Source organism: Emydura macquarii, unplaced genomic scaffold (genome assembly GCF_026122565.2).
Source record: "Emydura macquarii macquarii isolate MOO-44397 ecotype Brisbane River unplaced genomic scaffold, CSIRO-AGI_Emac_v2 contig_2473, whole genome shotgun sequence".
Taxonomy (NCBI): Eukaryota; Metazoa; Chordata; order Testudines; family Chelidae; genus Emydura; species Emydura macquarii.
In genome coordinates, this window is record NW_027132610.1 from 1,061,050 (window position 1) to 1,082,105 (window position 21,056).

Here is a 21,056-nt window from a genome sequence, read left to right on the forward strand (position 1 = left end):
TGTGAAATATTAAACTTCATAAGACTGTTTGTGTCTGTGGGCTGTGTAAGCTTTCCTGCAGACATAGTCAACATTGGCATGGTTAGTACTGATAGCACGAGGTCTGCAAAACAGAGTTTAAAAGTTTAAAACATAAAGATTCATTTATAAAAATATTTAAATGCCTTAACATTAAACAAGACCTAACACTTAGTTTTCAGAGGTGTTATACAAGTCCGATATCTTTGAGCCCAAGCCACTCCTGAGTTATGAGTGGACCAGAAAATGTTAGAACATGTTTTTAAAGTCCTGTAAGGTAAAGATGGCCTGTCCAATTAGCCTCCAATATATTGGTTTAAAAAAAAAACAACCCTCTAGCCTAAGACTAAGGCTATGAAATTGCAGACTGACAGGAGCTTTCTTATGGAAGCATGGGCAGCACGTGTCTCCTGCTTTTGCGGGGGAAAGGTGGCCCCTGGCACTTGGACCATAGCCCCGCCCCTCTCCTGCCCCCATACTCCAAGGCCCTGCCCACACTCCACCCCATCTCCGCCTAGGTCCCACTCCCTCTCGGCCCCCTCCCCTGAGAGGTGTAACCTGCAGGCGGGGGTGCCTCAGGGGAGGGGATCTCGAGACCCTCTAACTGAAGGCGCCCAGCACCCAGCTTGCTCCTGGCCTTTGCGAGGTCTGGTGCTGGGCAGCTGCAGGTCCCTGGCTGGCTGCACAGGACCAGAGGAGCATCCCACATGCTGGAACGGGAGGCCAAGCCACTCCAGGAGCAGCAAAGCCCCCACTCCCTGCCTGGTAGCCCCAGCACTCCAAGGGACCCTGGCGTAGGGCACAGCCCCCTCCCCGAGTGGCTGCAGCAAAAGAGAGCTGGGGGCATGGCAGAAAATCCGTGCAGGTAAGTGCTTGGTCCCAGAGGCGGGGTGCTCCCGAAGCACTCTGCCTCAGGGACTGACTGCAGTGTGTCTCCTGGGATACTGGGGAAAGTGAGGGTTGCAGTGGTTTTACCCCAGTGTAACTGGGGGGAGGCCCACGCTGGGGATTCTGGGGCTGCACTGGAACAAAACCACTGTGACCCTTGCCTTCCCCGCTGTCCCAGAAGAGCCCTCATAGTCAGTCCCTGACCCTTTGGCCCTGCCTTCGGGACCACCTCTATCACTATTTGCAAGCACTTACCTGTGCTGATTCTCTGCTGCGACACCAGCTCTCTCCTGCTGCAGCTGCCTGGGTAGCAGGCTGCACCCTGTGCTGGGGTCCTTTGGAGCACCAGGGCCACCAAGTGGGGAGCAGGCACTTGGCTGCTCCCAAAGCTGCTCAGCCCCCAGCTCCAGCATGCAGGATGCTTCTCTGGTCCTGCACAGCCAGCCGATGCCCTGAAGCCCCTCAGCACCCAGCGCCAGCCCCAGCAAAGGCCAGGTGCCAGCCGGGCTCCGGGTGCCCTTGGTGAGAGGATCTCAGGACCCCTCTCCTGAGGCTCCCCTGCCCACCTCTCGGAGAGTGGACTGAGCATGGCGCGGGGTAGAATGGAGGTGGAGTGTGGGCAGGCCAGAGAGGCAGAGCGGAAGCTTTCAGTGGTGGGTGTTGCCTCCCCAAGCCTCTTACATCCGCTGCCCATGTGTGCAAGTTACAGGAGATTAGGCTTAAGCTGGAAACTGACTTACTAGCTTAGTTGTTGTCATTAGGGTAATTATTGGATGTTTTTAAAAACAAGTTAGACAAGCACCTGTCCAGGATGGTCTAAAGTTTACTTGATCCTGCCTCAGCATGGGAGAATGGATAACTTCTCAAGGTCCTTCCAGTCCTACATTTCTGTGATAATGATTATTTATTATTAAATTGTATCATAGAAGCCATTGAGGCCATGTCTTCACTGATGGCGGCAAATTCGCCGCCGTCAGATCAACTTATCTGGATCGACTGAGTGGTCAGTGAAGACCTGCTCAGTTGATCCAGAAATCAATGTATTAAGAACACCTTCTCACGTGGCGTAGCGCTGCGTCGACGGAAACGCGGTTCCCGTCGGCTCAGTGCAGTGAAGACGGCGCGCAGAACAGAAGCACAGAAGCTGATGGGAGTTGCGCAAGTTTTTTGTGTAGTTTGTGTAGTTACAGTCGACTGCCACCGAATCTCCTAGGTAAGTGTAGACAAGCCCTGAGGCTCCAGCGAGTTGAAGGCCTCATTGTTAGAGCCTTGCAAATCTGCAGATATCTGCTCTATATCCGTGGACCACTTTTGCAGATGGCAGATTCGATGTGGATACAAATTTTGTATCCATGCAGGGTTCTATCCATTGTGCTAGGTACTGGACAGTTCCATAATAGATTGTATTGCATACCCACATCTAGCTATGACAACTTAAAAAAAAACAGTACTGTAATGTAAAAACACCAAAGTAAAGTTTGAAATATGAATCAACCAACCGTTCTTTGAACAAAAATGTGGACTGGATATTTTTGTAGTTTGTCCACAGCTACTTTGAATTTTAAAAAGTGAATTGTGATCTTTAAGAACTTCAAATGAATGCTTTTTAAAAAGGGAAACAGCTAAATGTGTCTTTATACCATGGATTCAGTTTTTTATTAAAAATAAAAAAGATTCAAGTAGTAAAATAACTTCAAAAATTCCTCTCCTTTATCTACATCGCTTTCTCCCTGATTCATGTTTCAGCCATCCCCTTCCTCCTTACCTTCCTCCTTCAGGTCTTTGGCCATTAACATGTTTAAAGTCTCTCCAGAACTAAAAAAAAAAAAAGGGACTGGAAATGCGAGGAGGTGAGGGAAAAGAAGATGCTTGAATTGCTATAGGTTTTCAATATTTTTTGGACAGCCCGTATTTCTGCACCTGGCCCTGAATTCCTATGTGTTTGCCATGGTTGGATAAATTCCTCTTTTTCTTCCCTGATTGAGTCACTCTTGGCTCAATACAAAATCAATAAATTGTTTAAAAGCATTAAAAGTTTCAGACAAATCTAGTAAAAGAGAAAGGGCTGTTTATAGGGGAAAGTAATAAATATGAGAAGATCCTAGACCTTGACTATGTTTTCTTGCAGTAAAATATGATGGGTCAGTTGATATGACATCATGCTATGCTACAAATACCAACGTAGTTATCTCATAATAACATTTAATGCACACAGTTACCAAAGGTAAAATTGGAAGTCTGTTAGCATTTCCATTATAAAACTCTGGAAATAATGTTTATAAATTTTAGTCCATGACTTGGTCCTGAGTAACACACAGGAGTTGATTCAAGAAATGATGATTTTTAAAAACATGGAAACATTTCTGTTTGTGTTAAGTTTTATAAAAGTTTTATGTACCAAATTTGATTCAATAACTATCCCCTTTAATGTTCAGAATGCATTTTGAGATTTTAGTTGAAATAGAATTGCAAAGTAATGCAATTTATGTGTTACAAATACATATGGAATAGATATTAATGCTTTCCTTTTTTCTTCTAAATGGTAGAAAACCCCCAGGATTGTGTCATAGCAAAGTTGGTGGTGAGCTTGCTACAGCTATCCAAGACAGCAGTTAACCATACAGGTGAAAAAGCAGTTTTAGGTAAGTAATTTTGCTCTGTGTGTGTCTACATCTCCTACACTAGCACTACTAAGACTCATCTCTTACCTAGTTAGATGCATCTCTAAATGACAATTATTTTAACCGTTGGCAATTGCAAAATGTTTCCCATGATACTGAAATTACTGCTGCTCAATTAAACATCTAGTATGTAGTGGTATACCTGGCATTTAGATCTTCCTCATCTGAAAACCTAAAAATCTGGTGTTCAGAAGTGCTGAGCACCCAAAACTCCAATAACTTTTCTGGGAACAGGCATTGCTCAGAACTTCTGAAAATAAAGTTATACATTTGTCATTCCTGCAATATATTTCCATTAAGTACTTGCTAAATTTGCTTCAGAGTTCAACCCTTATGTCTGCAGCATGTCTGTTCTCATCAATGATGGTAAAAGAAATGTTATCCAATATATTTTAGAAGATCTAAAATTTCCATAGCTACAGCTGAATGTGGACATACCAGATATTGAAAGCTAAAACATGTTCTCACAAATATGGATTATATGAATGCAGCAAAGGAAATAGATATATGTCTAAGTTGGTTTCTTTCTGTCTGAAACTTAGTGTGTTCTAATTTTTAAATGGTTTTCAGAATCTTTCTATCTTACATGTATTCTTCTTATTAAATATAGTTTTCCTTCTCTAGGAATAAATCAATTAAGATTTACTGAACTATTGAACTGCAGATCTTTTAATACTGTACATGTAAAATAGGGATAGTAATTTAGAACATAAGAACAGCCATCCTGTGTCAGACCAGTGGTCCATCTAGACTAGTATCCTGTCTTCTGACAGTGGCCAATGCCAGGTCTGTCAGAGGGAATGAACAGAACAGGTAATCATCAAGTGATCCATCACATTGGCCATTCCCAGCCTCTAACAAACAGCATTCTCTGACTACCCTGGCTAATAGCCATAGATGGACATATCCTCCATGAATTTATCTATTTTTTGAACCCCATTGTAGTCTTGGCCTTCACAGCATCCTCTGGCAAGGAATGATACAGGTTGACTATGCATTGTGTGAAGAAATACTTCCTTTTGTTTGTTTTAAACCTGTTGCTTATTTATTTCATTTGGTGACCCTAGTTTTTGTGTTATGAGACTGAGTAAATAACACTTCCTTATTTACTGTCTCCACACCAGTTATGATTTTATAGATCTCAGTCATATCCCCCCACCCCTCTTAGTAGTCACTTTCCCAACCTGAAAAGTCCCAGGCTTATTAATCTCTCCTCATATGGAAGCTGTTCCATACCCCTAATCATTTTTGTTTCCCTTTTCTGTACCTTTTCCAATTCCAATATATCTTTTTTGAGATGGGGCAACCAGATCCGCATGCAGTATTCAAGATGTGGGCGTACCATGAAGTTATAAAGAGGCAATACGATATATTTTGTCTTATCTATCCCTTTCCTAATGATTCCCAACATTCTATTAGCTTTTTTGACTGCTGCTGCACATTGAAGTGGATGTTTTCAGAAAACTATTCACAATGGCTCCAAGATCTCTTTTTTGAGTGGTAACAGCTAATTTAGACCCCATCATTTTATATATATAGTTGGGATTATGTTTTCCAGTGAACATTACTTTGCGTTTATCAACATTAAATTTCATCTGCCATTTTGTTGCCCAGTCAATCAGTTTTGTGAGGTCCCTTTGTAACTCTTCATAGTCTGCTTTTGGATGTAACTATCTTGAGTGGTTTTGTATCATCTGCAAATTTAGCCACCTTACTGTTTACCCCTTTTTCAAGACCATTTATGCATGTGTTGTACTGGTCCCAGTTCAGACCCCCGAGCGGGGACACTATTTACCTCTTTCCATTCTGAAAACTGACCATTTATTGCTATCCTTTGTTTCCTATCTTCTAACCAGTTAGTGATCCAGGAGAGGACCTTCCCTCTTTATCCCATGACCGCTTACTTTGCCTTTGTTGAGGGATCTTGTCAAAGGCTTTCTGAAAATTTAAGTACACTTTATCAACTGGATCACCATTGTCCACATGCATGTTGACCCCCTCAAAGAATTCTAGCAGATTGGTGAGGCATGATTTCCCTTTTCAGAAACCATGTTGACTCTTCCCTGAGAAATTGCATTCATCTATGTCTCATAATTCTATTCTTTATTTTAGTTTCAACCAATTGCCTGGTACTGAAGTTAAGCTTACTGGCCTCTAATTGCTGGGATCACCTCTGGAGCCTTTTTAAAAAACTGGCATCACATTAGCTATCCTCTAGTCATCTGGTACAGAAGCTGATTTAAATGATAGGTTACATACCACAGTTAGTAGTTCTGCAGTTTCACATTTAAATTCCTTCAGAACTCTTGAGTAGATACCATCTGGTCCTGATGACTTACTACTGTTTAATTGATCGATTTGTTCCAAAACCTCTTCTAATGACAACTCAATGTGGGACAGTTCTTCAGATTTGTCACCTAAAAAGAATGGCTCATGTTTGGGAATCTCCCTCTCCTCCTCAGCTGTGAAGATCTCGATGCAAAGAATTAATTTTAGTTTCTCCACAATAGCCTTATCTTCCTTGAGTGCTTGTTTAGCATCTCGATCGTCTTGTGGCCCCACTCGTTATTTAGCAGACTTCCTGCTTCTAATGTATTTTAAAAGTTTTTTGCTGTTACTTTTTGAGTATTTGGCTAACCGTTCTTTTTTTTTTTTTTTTTGGCCTTCCTAATTATACTTTTTCACTTCACATGCCAGAGTTTATGCTCCATTCTATTTTCCTCAATAAGATTTAACTTCCACTTTTTCAAGGATGCCTTTTTGCCTCTAACTGCTTCTTTTATTTGTTGTTTGGCCATGATGTCACTTTTCTGGTCCTCTTACTATATTTTTTAATTGTGATATACATTTAAATTGAGTCATGTAAGCTGGTGGCACAGTCCGTCCGGGGCATTGTCGAGGAAAAATAAAGTCACACTGCTACATTTTAGAGTTGGATCGGATGCAGCTTTAATTGTGACACATACACAATCACATAACCATAGCTATGGGGAATACTATAGCCATAGGGAAAACCCAGGTGGCTATAGGGAAGTCAAGCAGCATGTCTGGATGCTGGGCAAATGTACTTCACCTGGCTACCAGGTACAAAAGACTTATATAGGGGTTGTTTAGGTTCATTTACATGTTGATCGTATAGTGGAATTTGATTAACAGTTTATACTTGACAGGAAAGACAATTATATATACAATGGGGTACACCAGATGTTTTCACCAAAGAGTCACTTGATTATATAATGTGGTTATCAGGTACCCTGGCTATCACCCGAAGATGGGTGACTACACAATACATGTTAAAATGCTAATTTGTATGGAGTAACTTCCTATGGGGCCAGAAAGACAGGGGGGCACATACCAATACTTATCAGAACAGGAGATGTCGGTTTACAGACATCAAAAGGGCTAGAGTTTCCCAAAAGGAGTTTGCATTTAAATGGTGGTTCTGAGACATCCTGTGGGATTTTAGCATCTTTATCTCAGTCTCAATTTGGGGCATCCTGTCAATGATTTAACCTGAGGGCTTCCATCACAGTTCAGGCTACCCAGTTTCAGGCCAAGCCTTCTATACTCAATTTCAGACCAGGCATTCTGTAATCAATTCTATGATTAATTCTTTGATTCCACAGCATCGTGACCCTTCCTCGGGCCCAGGCTCCGGGGAAGGCCACAGCAGCTTCCTACAAGCCTCTATTATGGTGTGTTTATAAAGTTTCTATGCAGCTTGCAGGATTTCACTTTTGGAACTGTACCTTTTAATTTCTGTTCAACTAATGTCCTCATTTTTGTGTTGTTCCCCTTTCTGAAATTAAATGTTTCCATAGTGGGCTGCTTTGGTGTTCTACACCCCTCTTCTCCTCCCGATGTTAAATTTTATTATGTTATGATCACTATTACCAAATGGTTCATCTATATTCAGTTCCTGGACCAGATCCTGTGCTCCACTTAGGACTAAATCAAGAACTGCCTCTCCTCTTGTGCGTTCCAGGACTAGCTGCTCCAAGAAGCAGTCATTTAAGGTGTCAAGAAACTTTATCTCTGCATCCTGTCCTGAGATGACATGTACCCAGTCAATATGGGGATAGTTGAAATTCCCCATTATTATTGAGATTTTAAAATTTTTATAGCTTCTGTAATCTCCCTGATCATTTCACAGTCATTATCACCATCCTGGTCAAGTGGTCAGTACTATATCCCTACTGCAATATTCTTATTATTCAAGCATGGAATTATTATCCATAGAGATTCTATGGCACAGTTTGGTTCATTTAAGATTTTTATTTCATTTGAATCTATGGTTTCTTTCACATATAGTGCCACTCCCCCACCAGTACAACCTATTCCATCCTTCCAGTATATTTTGTATCCTGATATTACTGTGTCCCATTGATTATCCTCATTCCACCAAGTTTCTGTGATGCCTATTATATCAATATCCTCATTTAATATGAGGCAGTCAAGTTCACCTTTCTTAATATTTAGACTTCTAGCATTTGTATGCAAATGCTTAAAAAATTATCACTTTTTTGGCTGTCTGCCATTATGTGATGTAATTGAATAGGACTCTTTTTCATTTGATTTTCTCATCATATCCTACCCATATTTCATCCTTTTCAATCCTCTCCTCCTTACTAGGATATAGATAATTTCCATTAATAGAACCTCCCCTAAGAGGTCTCCTCACCTGTTGGCTTTCCCCAGTCCTTAGTTTAAAAACTGCTCTACGACCTTTTTAATTTTACGTGCCAGCAATCCAGTTCCATATTGCTTTAAGTGGATCCCATTCTTCCTGTATAGGCTCCCCCCCTTCCCAAAAGGTTCACCATTTCCTAATAAATCTAAACCCCTCTTCCCTACACCATTGTCTCATCCACGCATTGAGACCCTGCAGTTCTGCCTAATTGGCCCCGCACGTGGAACTGGAGGCATTTCAGAGAATGCTACCGTGGAAGTTCTGGACTTCAAACTCTTACTTAGCAGCCTTAATTTGGCCTTTAGGACCACTCTCCTATCCTTCCCTATGTCATTGGTACCTACGTGTACCATGACCACTGGCTTCTCCCCAGCACTACACATGAGTTTGTCTAGATGTCTTGAGAGATCTGCAACCTTCTCACCAGCAGACAAGTCACCTGTTGTAGTTCTCCTGGTCATCACAAACCTACCTATCTGTGTTTCTAATGATCGAGTCCCCCATTACTATTACCTGTCTTTTCCAAATAACTGGAATTCCCTCCCATGGAGAGGTATCTTCAGTTTGAGATGATACCATGACATCATCTGGAAGGAGGTCCCAAATATGGGATCGTTTCCTTCTGCTCCAGTTTCATGTTTTTCTTCCCTGAAACTTTCATCCTCCTCAACAGTACAGAGGCTGTCATACCAGGAGTGGGACCATTCTACTGTATCCCGGAAAGTCTCATTTGTGTACCTCTTTGTCCCCCTTAGCTCCTCCAGTTCAGCCACCCTGGTCTCCAAAGCCCATATGTGGTGTATAAGGACCAGGAACTCCTTGCATCAAATGCAAACATATGCCACTCGCTAGTAGGGCATGTTGCATTCAGTGCAATAAACTGGATAGCTCCCACACTTTTGCTGGACTTCTGCCTGCTTTCTATTTTTACTTCTGCAGCTCTTTTATTGTTGTTTGTTTTTATCGGGGCGAGGTTTATTGTTTTTAATTTACAGAATGTTAATGAAGTGTATCTAGTCCCCCACTCCCAATCTAAACTCCCTGCAAAACTCTTTTGTTAGCTGCCCCTGATCAATAGCTCCTCTGGTCGCTTAGGAGTGGGCTTTTTTAAGCCCTGGTTCTCCCTAAGTAGCTCCTCCACATGGTTAAGGGTTGATGGGTGTTAAAGGGCTTGGGGATCAAAGCGTCATTCAGAAGCTCTCAGCCTTGCCTAGCAGGCCATTAGGATCAACACACAGTCCCCCAAACAAACAGATCACACTATCTATTTTGATCAAGCAGCAAGAATACTACAAACACACACACTATAGACAACAAACTCACCCCAAGGGTCACATGGTCACTCCTCCTTCACCTGGAGAAATCCCTTGTAAAATTCCCTGTTAGCTGCCTGTGTTCGCTAATTTACCTACCTCACAGGGCTGTTTTTATGTCCATCTTATTTAGGTGAGAATAAAACCTGTATCTGAATCAAGTTACAAAACCCACAACCCAATGTGTTTCTAGAGAAGTCTTAGGAACATCATGTGAACTCTAATTATGGGCCTGAACTTGTAAAAACATACACACAAGTAATGCCATTTACATCAGGGTGGCTGCTTATTTAAAGCTACTCACGTGCATTCACAGAATTGGACACACAGCTTGTATTGTCAAAAAAATAAGTTGCACAGAAAAGTTATTTTTTTAAACTGTAATGTTCTATAAACCTAACATTAATTTAGTTTCTACTAACATGAACTGTTGAAAGGGCAACACAGCTCACATAAAACTGTGTGTAATATGTATGCATGTACACACACACAGCTAAAAAAATAAGAGCTCTTTCCTCTAATATTCAGAGACTATAAAAGTGATATTTGCATTTGCAGAAGCTGTTGGAAGTTGTTTGGGAGAACTGGGTCCTATAGATTTCTTCACCATAACTCTGCAGCATAGTAAAAATGCATTCTATTCCAAGGGAGCTGACTTATTTGAAGATAGAGAATTTCAGTGGGTCTTCATAATACTGACTCTAATAAATAAAGCTTTAATAGATGATTGGTAAGTAGAGATAATTGTGTACATTTGATTCAGTGCTTAAATGAGCACCAATTAAAAAAGTAGCCTTTGTTATAAAAAGGTTTTCTAGTCAAAATTTTGTTTTTCTACCTTCTGTCTCAGAATTTTATTTAATACCTACACACAAGCAACAGTCTGTTACCTCTGTACTAATGGGCCACTTTGAGGTTCAAATTACTCATGTTCCAATCAAGCTGTGGTGTTCTACTATGCTTTTAGTTGGGGGCTGGATGTGGATTCAAGCTAAATTATCTCGATGCCCCATGCCAGTGGAGGGATATTTGTGTAAGAGTAAATATTTGCAGTCTCTTTTGTAACGCAGAAAGGGATAATGCACATTCTATTGCTCATCAGTGTCATGTGCCTTTAGAGTTATCGTTGATGTACATACTTTTTCAATATGGACTTCATAAGGTTATGTTAAATTATTAAAGAATCTGTTACTCAGATACGTTTATCTTTCAGTATTGATGTTCGATCTGCTGCTGCTGCCTGTTTGAAAAACATTTTAGCCACCAAGACTGGTAATGAATTTTGGGAGGTTTACAAAAATAAAGCTGATCCCATGTTAATATATCTACATCCTTTCAGAATGTCTAGAAAAAAGGTATTTCTTTTATATTTATTTATTTATTTATGTGCAGTTCAGGGTAATGAGAACAGATAAATATAAAAACAAATATAAATCTGTAAATATTTTTGGAGACTAGTGTTATAGAATATAGAGATGGAAAAAATGCTTCAGATAATTCCCATCTCCCTGCCAGCACAGTTCCTTTTGTACATCTTTCTTTTTGTACCATCTCTCTTGTATGTTCTCAGGGGGACTGATTTTTGCAATTGCTTGTTTTTGTACCTTATGTTTTCTACTGTGAATCATCCCATTAACTAAAAGACCTCGTAGTAAGTGAAATGTTTACAGAATCAAGGTTAGTTCCAAATATGCCAAGTTGTGGGCTCCCATTACGTTTTTTGGGAAATTATTCCACAGGCTTGCTATCAGGGAGTTCCGTATGTATGCATTATGAGAACAGTCTTTATTTACATGATCATAGACTATTTTTTCCACAAAACTGCTGCCTCATTCAGTGCACATGAAGGACGCGCGCACTAAGGGGCGGAAATAAGGTTTATGGGCAACTGCAAATTAGGCATTTCCTAACGGTCTAGCACTTGATTTTGCATCCTAAATATGATGTGTAATGAGGTCTTGATCTTGCTGGAGAAATTCTACCATTACCATTTCCAGATTTATTTAGTTTTAACTATAACCATGCATTTCATTTATTATAAATATATAGTATAAATTAAGCCTGATTAAACATATTTTCATCCAGAGAGACTGTGCATTGTGTGTTTAATTTTGTTGTTCATCTAAATTTTTTGACCAAGTTGTGTGTATGCTGGTTCTTTTTTTAGAAGAACACGTCCTTGTCTTTTAAAAAAAAAAAAAAATTAAATTTTTGTTTCTGTCTAGTTTTTAGAAGTACCAGGTAATGGAAGAGAAAGTCCTTCAGAAAACCTGGATGATGCAAGTTTGTGGATTCCTCAGAATGTAAGTCATGATACCTGGATCAAGATTCTGACTTGTTCATTACTGGACAGTGGAGGAGTAAGAAATGAAGTTCTTCGGTTATTGAAGCCAATGTGTGAGGTGAGCTCACTTTATATATAGCTTCTGTGCACAGCAGCCGCAGACAACTGTGGCAAACTTAGTCTGTTTATATCAGATAATTTCTGTTAACAAATCACCATTTTTTCAAATAGAAATTTTCAAAGCACTCTTTCAATAGGCATTCAGATACTATATAGATATACACGGTAGAAATGCATATAAAAATACATTGTTGGAAATCTAGGAACTGAGAAGTTAACACAATTAGCATTCAGTTATAGTAAAATCAATCAAATAACAGAGACCTGAATGAAGATTGAATTGTAATAAAGATTTATTGAAGATTTTAATTTTTATTTTCTTAGCTATTTCTATTATGTACCTTTTTCTTAGGCCCACAGTTTCTGTGATAGATAAAAGTGTGTAAATATTACTGTTGTGGCTCAACCATTTTAAGCTCATGTTTTGATGACTATTTTTGAGCCATTTTTTATCATAAATTGATAAAATTTATTTTATTTGTTGTACAGTAAAAGATTCAGATTGGCCAGTGGACCTTGACTGTAATTAGTAGCTGAGAAATGTGTTTTTCAGCAGTTGACTCTGTGTGTTTGTGGGTTCCAGGTGAAAACAGACTTTTGTCAGACTTTGCTCCCGTACCTGATTCATGACATCCTGCTTCATGATTCAAATGAATCTTGGCGAAATCTTCTGTCCATGCATATACAGAGGTTTTTCACAACTTGTTGCAGATACACCTCATCATCTAGCAGATCAGCTACACCTGCAAATTCCAATTCAGGTAATGACATGAAAATGGCATGGAAAAGAATGATGATTTCCTCCCTTTTCTCTAAGGATGCATGTACTTTTTGCAGCAGATATGTAGTGTACATACCCATGTAGCACTTCTACCACTGGTATAAATAGCAGTGTAGACAGTGAGGCAGTGCATAGGCATGTAGAGTAAAGACACGCCTGGGTATGTACTCCATTATGTACCGTACACAGCTCTCTACTTGCCCGAGCTATGCCTCCCTCTCTGTACTGCTGTTTTTAGCTGTGTAGTGTCTTGCTGCTTCTACCCTTCCCTGTTGCAGTGAAAGACTCCAGGAGCAGGAAAATGTTCAGCTCCCCACTGCTGGAGCCCTTCCCCACCACAAGACTCCAGCAGTGGAGAAAAGCTCCGACAGCAGGGAAAGATTCTGGCAGCTCCGCACTGCTGGAGCTTTTCCCTGTCACAGGGAAAGGCTCTGGCAACGGGGAACTGCTAACTGCTGCCTCCCCTCCCCAGAGCTTTTTACTGATGTGTAGCTACACACTGCAGTGTGGACGAGGTGTGCTTTTCACTGCAACATGTAGCTAACGTACACTACATGCTTCTGTCGGTGTGTAGTGTAGATGTAGCCTACATTTCTAACACTAGATATGTAACACACACCAGTATTAAAAAGTCAGCGTTTAGAAAATCTTGTTTGTGCAATTATTCACTGTTTAACTTCAGAAGTGACAGCAGTTTTATTATCTATTCGCCAGCCTGGCATGACTATTTTCTGCTGCACCCCTTGTCTCCTCATTCATCACAGAGTAATAAGTTGCCCACCTGTGGAATTCAGCAGCAGTCCATTGTTGTAGCTGGAAGCTCCAGGACCAAGCCTTGACCTTTAGCTCAGGCCACCAGATTTTCTGTCCCCAGCAGTGGTTCAGTTTCTTGTGACCATTTTGTTTTATAAATTCAGTTTTTATCTATTTTTATGCATTAGCAATTTCATTTCAGCTTCTTGCTCCCTGTCCCTCCCCTCCCCCCCCCTTGAGATCTGGAATTACTGGAGTATCAAGGCTCTAGCCCTCCAGCACAGCACTTCTCAAGCAGGCTCCATCTGCCCTCCACTGCAGCAGCAGAGAAGCCCTGAAAGCATTAAGTCTAAGAGGTGCTATAGGCAGTTTTCAGGAGCCTCAGAGGGGGAGCTATGCCCTGCTGCCAGGGTGAAGGTTTAACAGGGCAAGTTGTGCTCAACTGCTACAAATCTCTGACCCTAACTTTGTGGGGGTGAGCTATGGTCTGCAGCTGCAAGCCATCAACTCTTGCTCTGCCAGGGTATGGGCTGGTAGAAATGAGCTATGTTCTACACTTGCTAGCTGTCAACTCTCGCTCTGCTATGAACAACATCTCAATCAGTGCACTGTCCAGAGAAACAGAGCCACTCATAACTTGCCAGCTACTGGAAAAGATTCATACCCACCAATTGTTCAAAATCAAGAAGCGCTTTTGGACTCAGTACAGAGAGTTACTCATCAGGGATCCAGAGATCCAAAACTTCATTACATCAGCCATTTCCTGGCAGTAGTCATCCATAGCCAGTTATCTCCGGCAGCTAGGATTGCTGGTGCCATGCATGAGGTCATCCCCTGAGTGGGATTTTTCAAAATGCTTCTCCAGAAACTTCTTTTGAGGACATGGAACCACACACCTGATACAGTGCAAAGTTAGGTATCGTTCTCAGGTGATGTTTCAGTTCTTCTTCGAGTGCTTGTTCATGTCAATTCCAGGTAGGTGTGTGCGCGCCGCATGCACAAATCGCTGGAAAGTTTTCCCTCAGAGGTACCCATAGGGTCGGCACTGGAGCCCCCTGGAGTCAGACCTTCCAGGTGCTCTATATAGGGCCCTGCTGACCCTCCACTCCCTCCGTTCCTTCTTACCACTCGTGAGGGTTGCTGGAACGCTGTTCTCTTGCTTAGCCAGTGCTTCCCTCTCAAGTCATTTGACTCAAGTACCTGTAAACAGTTGGTTTAATAGTTCTTTGTTGCTTTCTATAGTATAGTTAGGTATTCCCACTTATCGGGTTGTTAACCTCCCCTTCCTCTCGAGGGACTGGATATGCCCAGCTTCAAGTCCTGTCAGTCCTGCCTGAAGCCTATGCCGAGAGATGACCTGAACTCTGACTGCCTTAGGTGTCTCGAGGAGTCTCATCAACGTGAGAAGTGCAAAATTTGCAGAAGATTCAAGCCCAGGACTCAGAAGGAGCGCAGCCAAAGACTGAAATTCCTCTTAATGGAGGCTGCCCTTCGTCCTGTGGAACAGAGCTCCTCTGCATCGGTGCACAGCGCCCCGGCCGCTGTCAAAGAGCCGGCAAGAAAGACTCCTGGCACGACATGCCTCCCCGGCGCCGAAGGGCCCAGCGTGCAACCATCATTTGCACTGATTCCGCTCTCCGGTGCCACAGAAGAAGTCTGACAGGCGGGGGATGTTCTCTGATGCCTAAGTCTACAGCGGCAGAGGCCAGCAGAGTGCAACCTGTGCCGGGCCACTCAAGCACTGAGCCAGCTTGATCGGTTCCATTGACTCTGGGACAGAGAAGAGTCTCATTGAGTTTGGAACCAGTTGACTCTCCACATAGAGAGAGGCAGTAGGAGGACATTCAGCTTCCCTCCATCCCTGAAACCTTTGAGGCAGCCAGAGGCCTTACTGAAGAGATGGCACCGCCACCGGACACTCATCATAGTTGGGAGCCGACACCAAAGAGATCAGCACTCAGTGCTAGATTCCCTGAGTTGGTGGTGAACCCAGACAATGTTTGCATAGGAGTTCTCGGCCCCCCCAGACGTCTGTATGACAGACGCCTCAGCAATGGGGTGGGGAGCACACTTGGGGAACACGAGGATGCAGAGCCTTTGATCCCAGTCAGAACTCCTGCTTCATATCAATGTGAAAGAGCTGAGAGCAGTGCGTCACCTGCCACACTTTCTAAGATCATCTGTGGGGAAAGGTGGTATCGGTTTTAACAGAGAATACGACAGCGATGTTTTATATAAATAGACAGGGGAGCTTGCTCCTCTCCCCTGTGTCAGGAAGTCCTCAGGCTGTGGGACTTATGCATTACTCGATCAAAAAACCTGGAGGCATCTTACTTGTCCGGGATTCAGAACATGCTGGCAGACAGCCTCAGCAGATTGTTTCTCACTTACGAGTGGTCCATCCATCTGGACATGTTGAACATTGTCTCCCAAAGGTGGGGAGTTCCCCAAGTGGACCTATTTGCCATGTACTCTAACAGGAAGTAACTTCAGTTCTGCTCATTTCAGAAGCACAGCCCCGGGTCGATTGTGGACATGTTTCTCATTCCACGGACGGAGTAACTGTTTTATGCTTTCCCACCTACCCCGCTCATTCACAGGGTATTGCAAAAGATCAAGTGGGACAGGGCATCAGTGATCCTGTTAGCCCCAGCCTGACCTTAGCAGCACCAGTTCATCACGCTGCTCAACCTTTCAGTAGACTCCCCAATTATCCTCCCGCTGCTTCCGGACCTTATTACTCAGGATCACAGGGCTCTACTCCATCCCAACCTAGGATCTCTTCACCTCACAACGTGAGAGCTCCATGGCTCCAACCCCTGGAGCTAACATGCTCTGAGCCACTGAAGGAGGTACTCTTAGGTAGTAGAAAACCCTCCACAAGTGCTAGTTACCTGGCCAAGTGGAAAATATTCTCATCTTGGTCCAACCAAAGGGGTTGTCAGGCCGAGTTGGTCTCTGTCCCCGCAATCCTGGACTATCTGTTACAGTTGAAACAACAAAGCCTGGCATGCTCCTTGATTAAAGGTACACCTAGCAGCAATCTCAGCCTTCCATCCTGGTGAAGCAGGGCACTTGGTGTTTGCCAACCCATTGGCGTCTCGATTCCTGAAAGGCCTAGACAGACTGTACCCTCCCACTCATCAACCACTTCCCCAGTGGGACCTCAACCTTGTCCTCTCACAGCTGGCAGACCCCCCATTTGAACCAATGGCATCATGTTTCTTATACTTATCCTGGAAGGTGGCATTTCTTGTGGCTATCACTTCAGCCAGAAGGGTTTATAAACTCAGGGCACTGACATCAGAATCGCCTTACATTGTTTTCTTTAAGGATAAGGTTCAACTCTGTCCTCACCCGGTGTTTCTACCTAACGTGGTGTCCCAGTTCCATGTGAACCAGGATATCTTCCTACTGGTTTTCTACTCGAAACTACATGCTAACTGTCGAACACAGACTGCATTTGCTGGACATTAGACGAGCTTTGGCCTTCTATATTGAAAGAACAAAGCCATTCAGGAAGACTTCTCAGCTCATGTAACACTGGCAGAGAGGATGAAAGGTCTTGCAGTTTCTTCTCAAAGAATTTCTTCATGGATTACCTCATGCATTAAGACCAGTTATGAGTTGATGGTAGTACTGGCTCCTAAGCTTACGGCGCATTCGGCTAGAGCACAGGCCTCTTCCACTGCCTATCTGGTCCAGGTACCGATTCAAGATATTTGTAAAGCAGCAATGTGGTCCACCAAATATACTTTCACTACCCACTATGCTATCACCCAGCAGGCCAGGAACGATGCTGAGTTTAGCAGAGCTGTGCTCCAGTCTGTAGTTCTCTAAGCTCCAATCCCACTGCCGTCAGTTTGGCTAGGGAGTCATCTACTTGGAATCGACATGAGCAAATACTTGAAGAAGAAAAAATGGTTACCTACCTTCCGTAACTGTTGTTGTTTGAGATGTCTTGCTCATGTCCATTCCAAGACCCATCTGCCTACCCCTTTGTTGGAGCTGACCAGCAAGAAGGAACTGGGGGGGATGGAGGGTCGGCAGGGCCCTATATAGAGTTCTATGAAGGTGCGATTCCAGGGGGCTCCAGTGCCAACTCTACGGGTACATCTGAGGGAAAGCTTTCCAGTGATCTGTGCGCGCACACCTACTTGGAATGGACATGAGCAACACATCTCGAAGAACAACAGTTATGGAAGGTAGGTAACCATTTTTTTCCATTTGTGGATAAGTGATTACAAACAACAAGTTGACAGTCAACCCAATTTTCACTCTAGACCCTTGCATATTCACTATAGAAGAAAGCCTCCTAGGACAAGGAACGTACCTGGAAGACAAATTTACCAAAAATTAGAGTCCAGATCTTTTTGGATCACAACATTGGCATGTCTGAAAAAACATAAACATCTTCAAACCAGTGATCCATCAAATCCAGTACCATGTCTATGTAAATAACCAGTGCCAGTTACTTCAGAAGAAGGTGCAAGAAACAGATGCAGGCAATTATGGTGCTCAGAAGGGAAGTTTCCTCTTACTTTCTGTATGTGGTTTATTTATGATCGAAGCGTGTATGTTTATATCCCTTTCAAAACCAGGGAGCAATGAGAGGTCAGAGCTTCTCTGGGGAAATGGTAATGATGTCCTGGGCACAGAATAATCTGCCGTTTTCCAAGATGGCTCTTTAGAGATAAAGGGAGCAATGAAGTCTTCCTAGTCTTTCAGAGGCTCAAGAGGCACTTTGAACTTGTTTGACAACCAAGGAACCTCTATTGCACCTGCAGAAAACAGCAGGCCTCTTGAAGCATGAACGCCTTCATTCATATCTGGACAACCTTCAGTTAGCAGCATGGGCACTGTGAGAGAAGTGTACTTCAGTAGGGTTTCTACATGAACCTCACTGATAGTTTTTGGTATCTGGACAGAACTCAGCCTGGAAATATTATTCATTGATCTGTTCAAATTACATTTCTGGTGAGAGAAGAAACAGAAAGCTCTTTGGGGCAGGGACTGTTTCCTTATTTGTACATGGCACAGCACAGTGGGGCCCTGTTTCTAGATGCTGCTGTAATACAAATATTTGTAATAACCTCCAAGGTCTGGTGATCTCAGCCACACTACAGTTTCTCCAGGATGGTTGGTTTAAATCCTACAACTAAGCACTATAGCAAAGTAGTGCTCTAGCAGTGCTCTTAGGCAGTCACATCACACTCCCCATCGGAATATCTTCAGATGTCAAGATTAATTGGACAAGTCTAAATGGCCTTTTTAGTTTCTATTATTATCAAAAGACAGGTTTGGAATTATTTCCTCTCTCCACTTATAACCACACAACTGTTGTGAAGAGTAAATGATTATTTTTATACCTCCAGAAATCTTTCTGGTCGAAGAAAGTTCTTCTTTCCATAATTCCTGGGAAATAGCTCTCCTAATATTTTGTTCTAATCCTTAGCATGCCTTTGGAGGGCATAATGTTGCATAAAAGGGCATTCATAGCACTTTGTGGATATATCGCCAGCATATGGGGCACATATACCAATTGTATTCTGTCCAAAATGCCAGGGCAACATGTTAAAATCATGCACTAGTTGGCATGCTGAGCATCTTGGAAACTCTTTCTGAAGTAGCTCCCTCTACAAGGTCCTAAGTGAGGGAAAAGTGTATGAGCTTCATTGGAGGAAGACTTGCAAATTAGATTTCTGCTCTTCTGTAGAGGCATCCATTTATTGATTCACAAAGAATTCCATTTTTGCTTTATGTGAGGAGAATTTCTATTTCTGCTGTAATAATAATTAAAACTCTCCTTATCCCTTCCCTCCCTGTTTCTGTGATTCTCACTGCTCACTACTTCCCATTAATTATGAATGAGGAGAGTAGTTATGTAACAGAATGAGAAATTTCTTACCTGATAATTATCTTTCTGTTAGCAGCTCCTCATTCAACCCACCCAGGTAATCTGGTAAATGAGCAGAATACAATTTGTAACATTAAAATTTCACTGTATGGGGAGACTTGGACATATACCTTAAGGCTATATGTATATTATGTCAGGTTGTTGTCTTAGTGCTGATAACCTGTTGCTTAAGTATTTCCAGAGTTTATGGCCTAAATTGAAGGGCAGGATTTACTCTTGGAGCTGCAACAACACTGGACCATATACAAATTTCATAGTTATGAATGCTAATAGAAATAAAATTATCAGTAAGAAATTTCTCATTTTCTCCAGGAACATAGTTTTAGAGTTCATATCAGAAATTTCTCCATACTTAACATTTTCCTTAGACACTACTGTTGCTAAATCTGATATAAAATAAAATCCCTTTGAACCATAGAAATTTATAAGAGATAGACCTTCTATAGAAAAGTTTTTGTACACCAAGTGTAGTCTCTTGGTTAAAGCAGGGTACTTGAAGTCAGGATATCTGAATTTTATTCCTGGCTCTACCACTCATTTGAGTTGTAATCTAGAATAATATCTGTGATCTCCAGTAACATGAGGATAACGTAAACAGCAACTATTTCACAAGGAGATTGTGATCAATGGTTAGTTTAACATATAAAGCACTATAACTGCTAAAAGTAACTGTTGTTAATTCATTTTAATATAAACACATATTTTATTTTACCATCGGACATTTTATTTTGTGTATTTACACTTCTCTCTCTTTTAATATAAATCATAGAACCAGAAACCCTTATTCGTGGAGGTTTAGATAAAATATCTCGACGAACAATGCTTGCTATAGTTGATTACTTGAGAAGTCAAAAGAGGTGAGTTGTATCTATTTTTAAAATTAACTTAGATTTATGATTACTTTTGTTCATTATATTATGACTTGGTGATGCCTTGGAGAGAGTTACAGTGTACATGGATCCCACATAAATAACAGTAAAAAGAGAACAAACCATTCAAAATAATAGATACACGTATATCTGTGTGACAATGTAATATATGTCATACTAATGACATTTTATTACATATATGCCTGGAAATTGCACTCTGATGAGCATTGAAAAAGGAGGTTCTCAAAAGGGTTGCTGTAGATTAAAATGAATGCAGTTTCTAAAAACCTTTTGTCTGGAAAAATAGGTTAAAGGTGTATTTCTTTTTAGAGATAAAACAGTGCCTGTCGGCATAGGCTTTACTGTTTACAGTGCACTTCTTTTGTTTAACTTCATGTTACAGAGCAGGCCTAGTATTATTACATTAGTATTAATGCTGTATTTAACTAGATCTCTTTCAGGTACAGTTTTTGATGACAGTTTCTGGTTGGAATTGAATTACCTTGAGGTTGCTATGGTAGCACAATCTTGTGCTGCTCACTTCACAGCTTTGCTGTACACAGAAATCTATTCAGACAAGATAAACTTAGACCAACAACAAAAAAGGTACTATACTCGAGCAATACAGATTCTTCACGTTTCAGTCAAAACAGGCCATGTGGTGGGTGTTTGTATGGTGGTGTATTATTGGAAAAGGAAAAATGGATTATATATCAGGAAGACAAATCTTTCTTTTTTTAAG

General features: G+C 41.7%; 1 protein-coding gene across 1 annotated transcript in view; it reads left to right on the top strand.

Annotated features, from left to right (window-relative positions):
• Positions 1 to 21,056, top strand: part of ATM (ATM serine/threonine kinase) — a 123,819-nt gene that overhangs the window by 54,763 nt on the left and 48,000 nt on the right. The window contains exons 32-38 of the mRNA XM_067562811.1: positions 3,453 to 3,548; positions 10,149 to 10,320; positions 10,804 to 10,945; positions 11,816 to 11,992; positions 12,578 to 12,755; positions 20,215 to 20,302; positions 20,765 to 20,920. Of these exons, the coding sequence (XP_067418912.1) occupies positions 3,453 to 3,548; positions 10,149 to 10,320; positions 10,804 to 10,945; positions 11,816 to 11,992; positions 12,578 to 12,755; positions 20,215 to 20,302; positions 20,765 to 20,920 (1,009 nt within the window). The remainder of the gene's footprint in view (positions 1 to 3,452; positions 3,549 to 10,148; positions 10,321 to 10,803; positions 10,946 to 11,815; positions 11,993 to 12,577; positions 12,756 to 20,214; positions 20,303 to 20,764; positions 20,921 to 21,056) is intronic.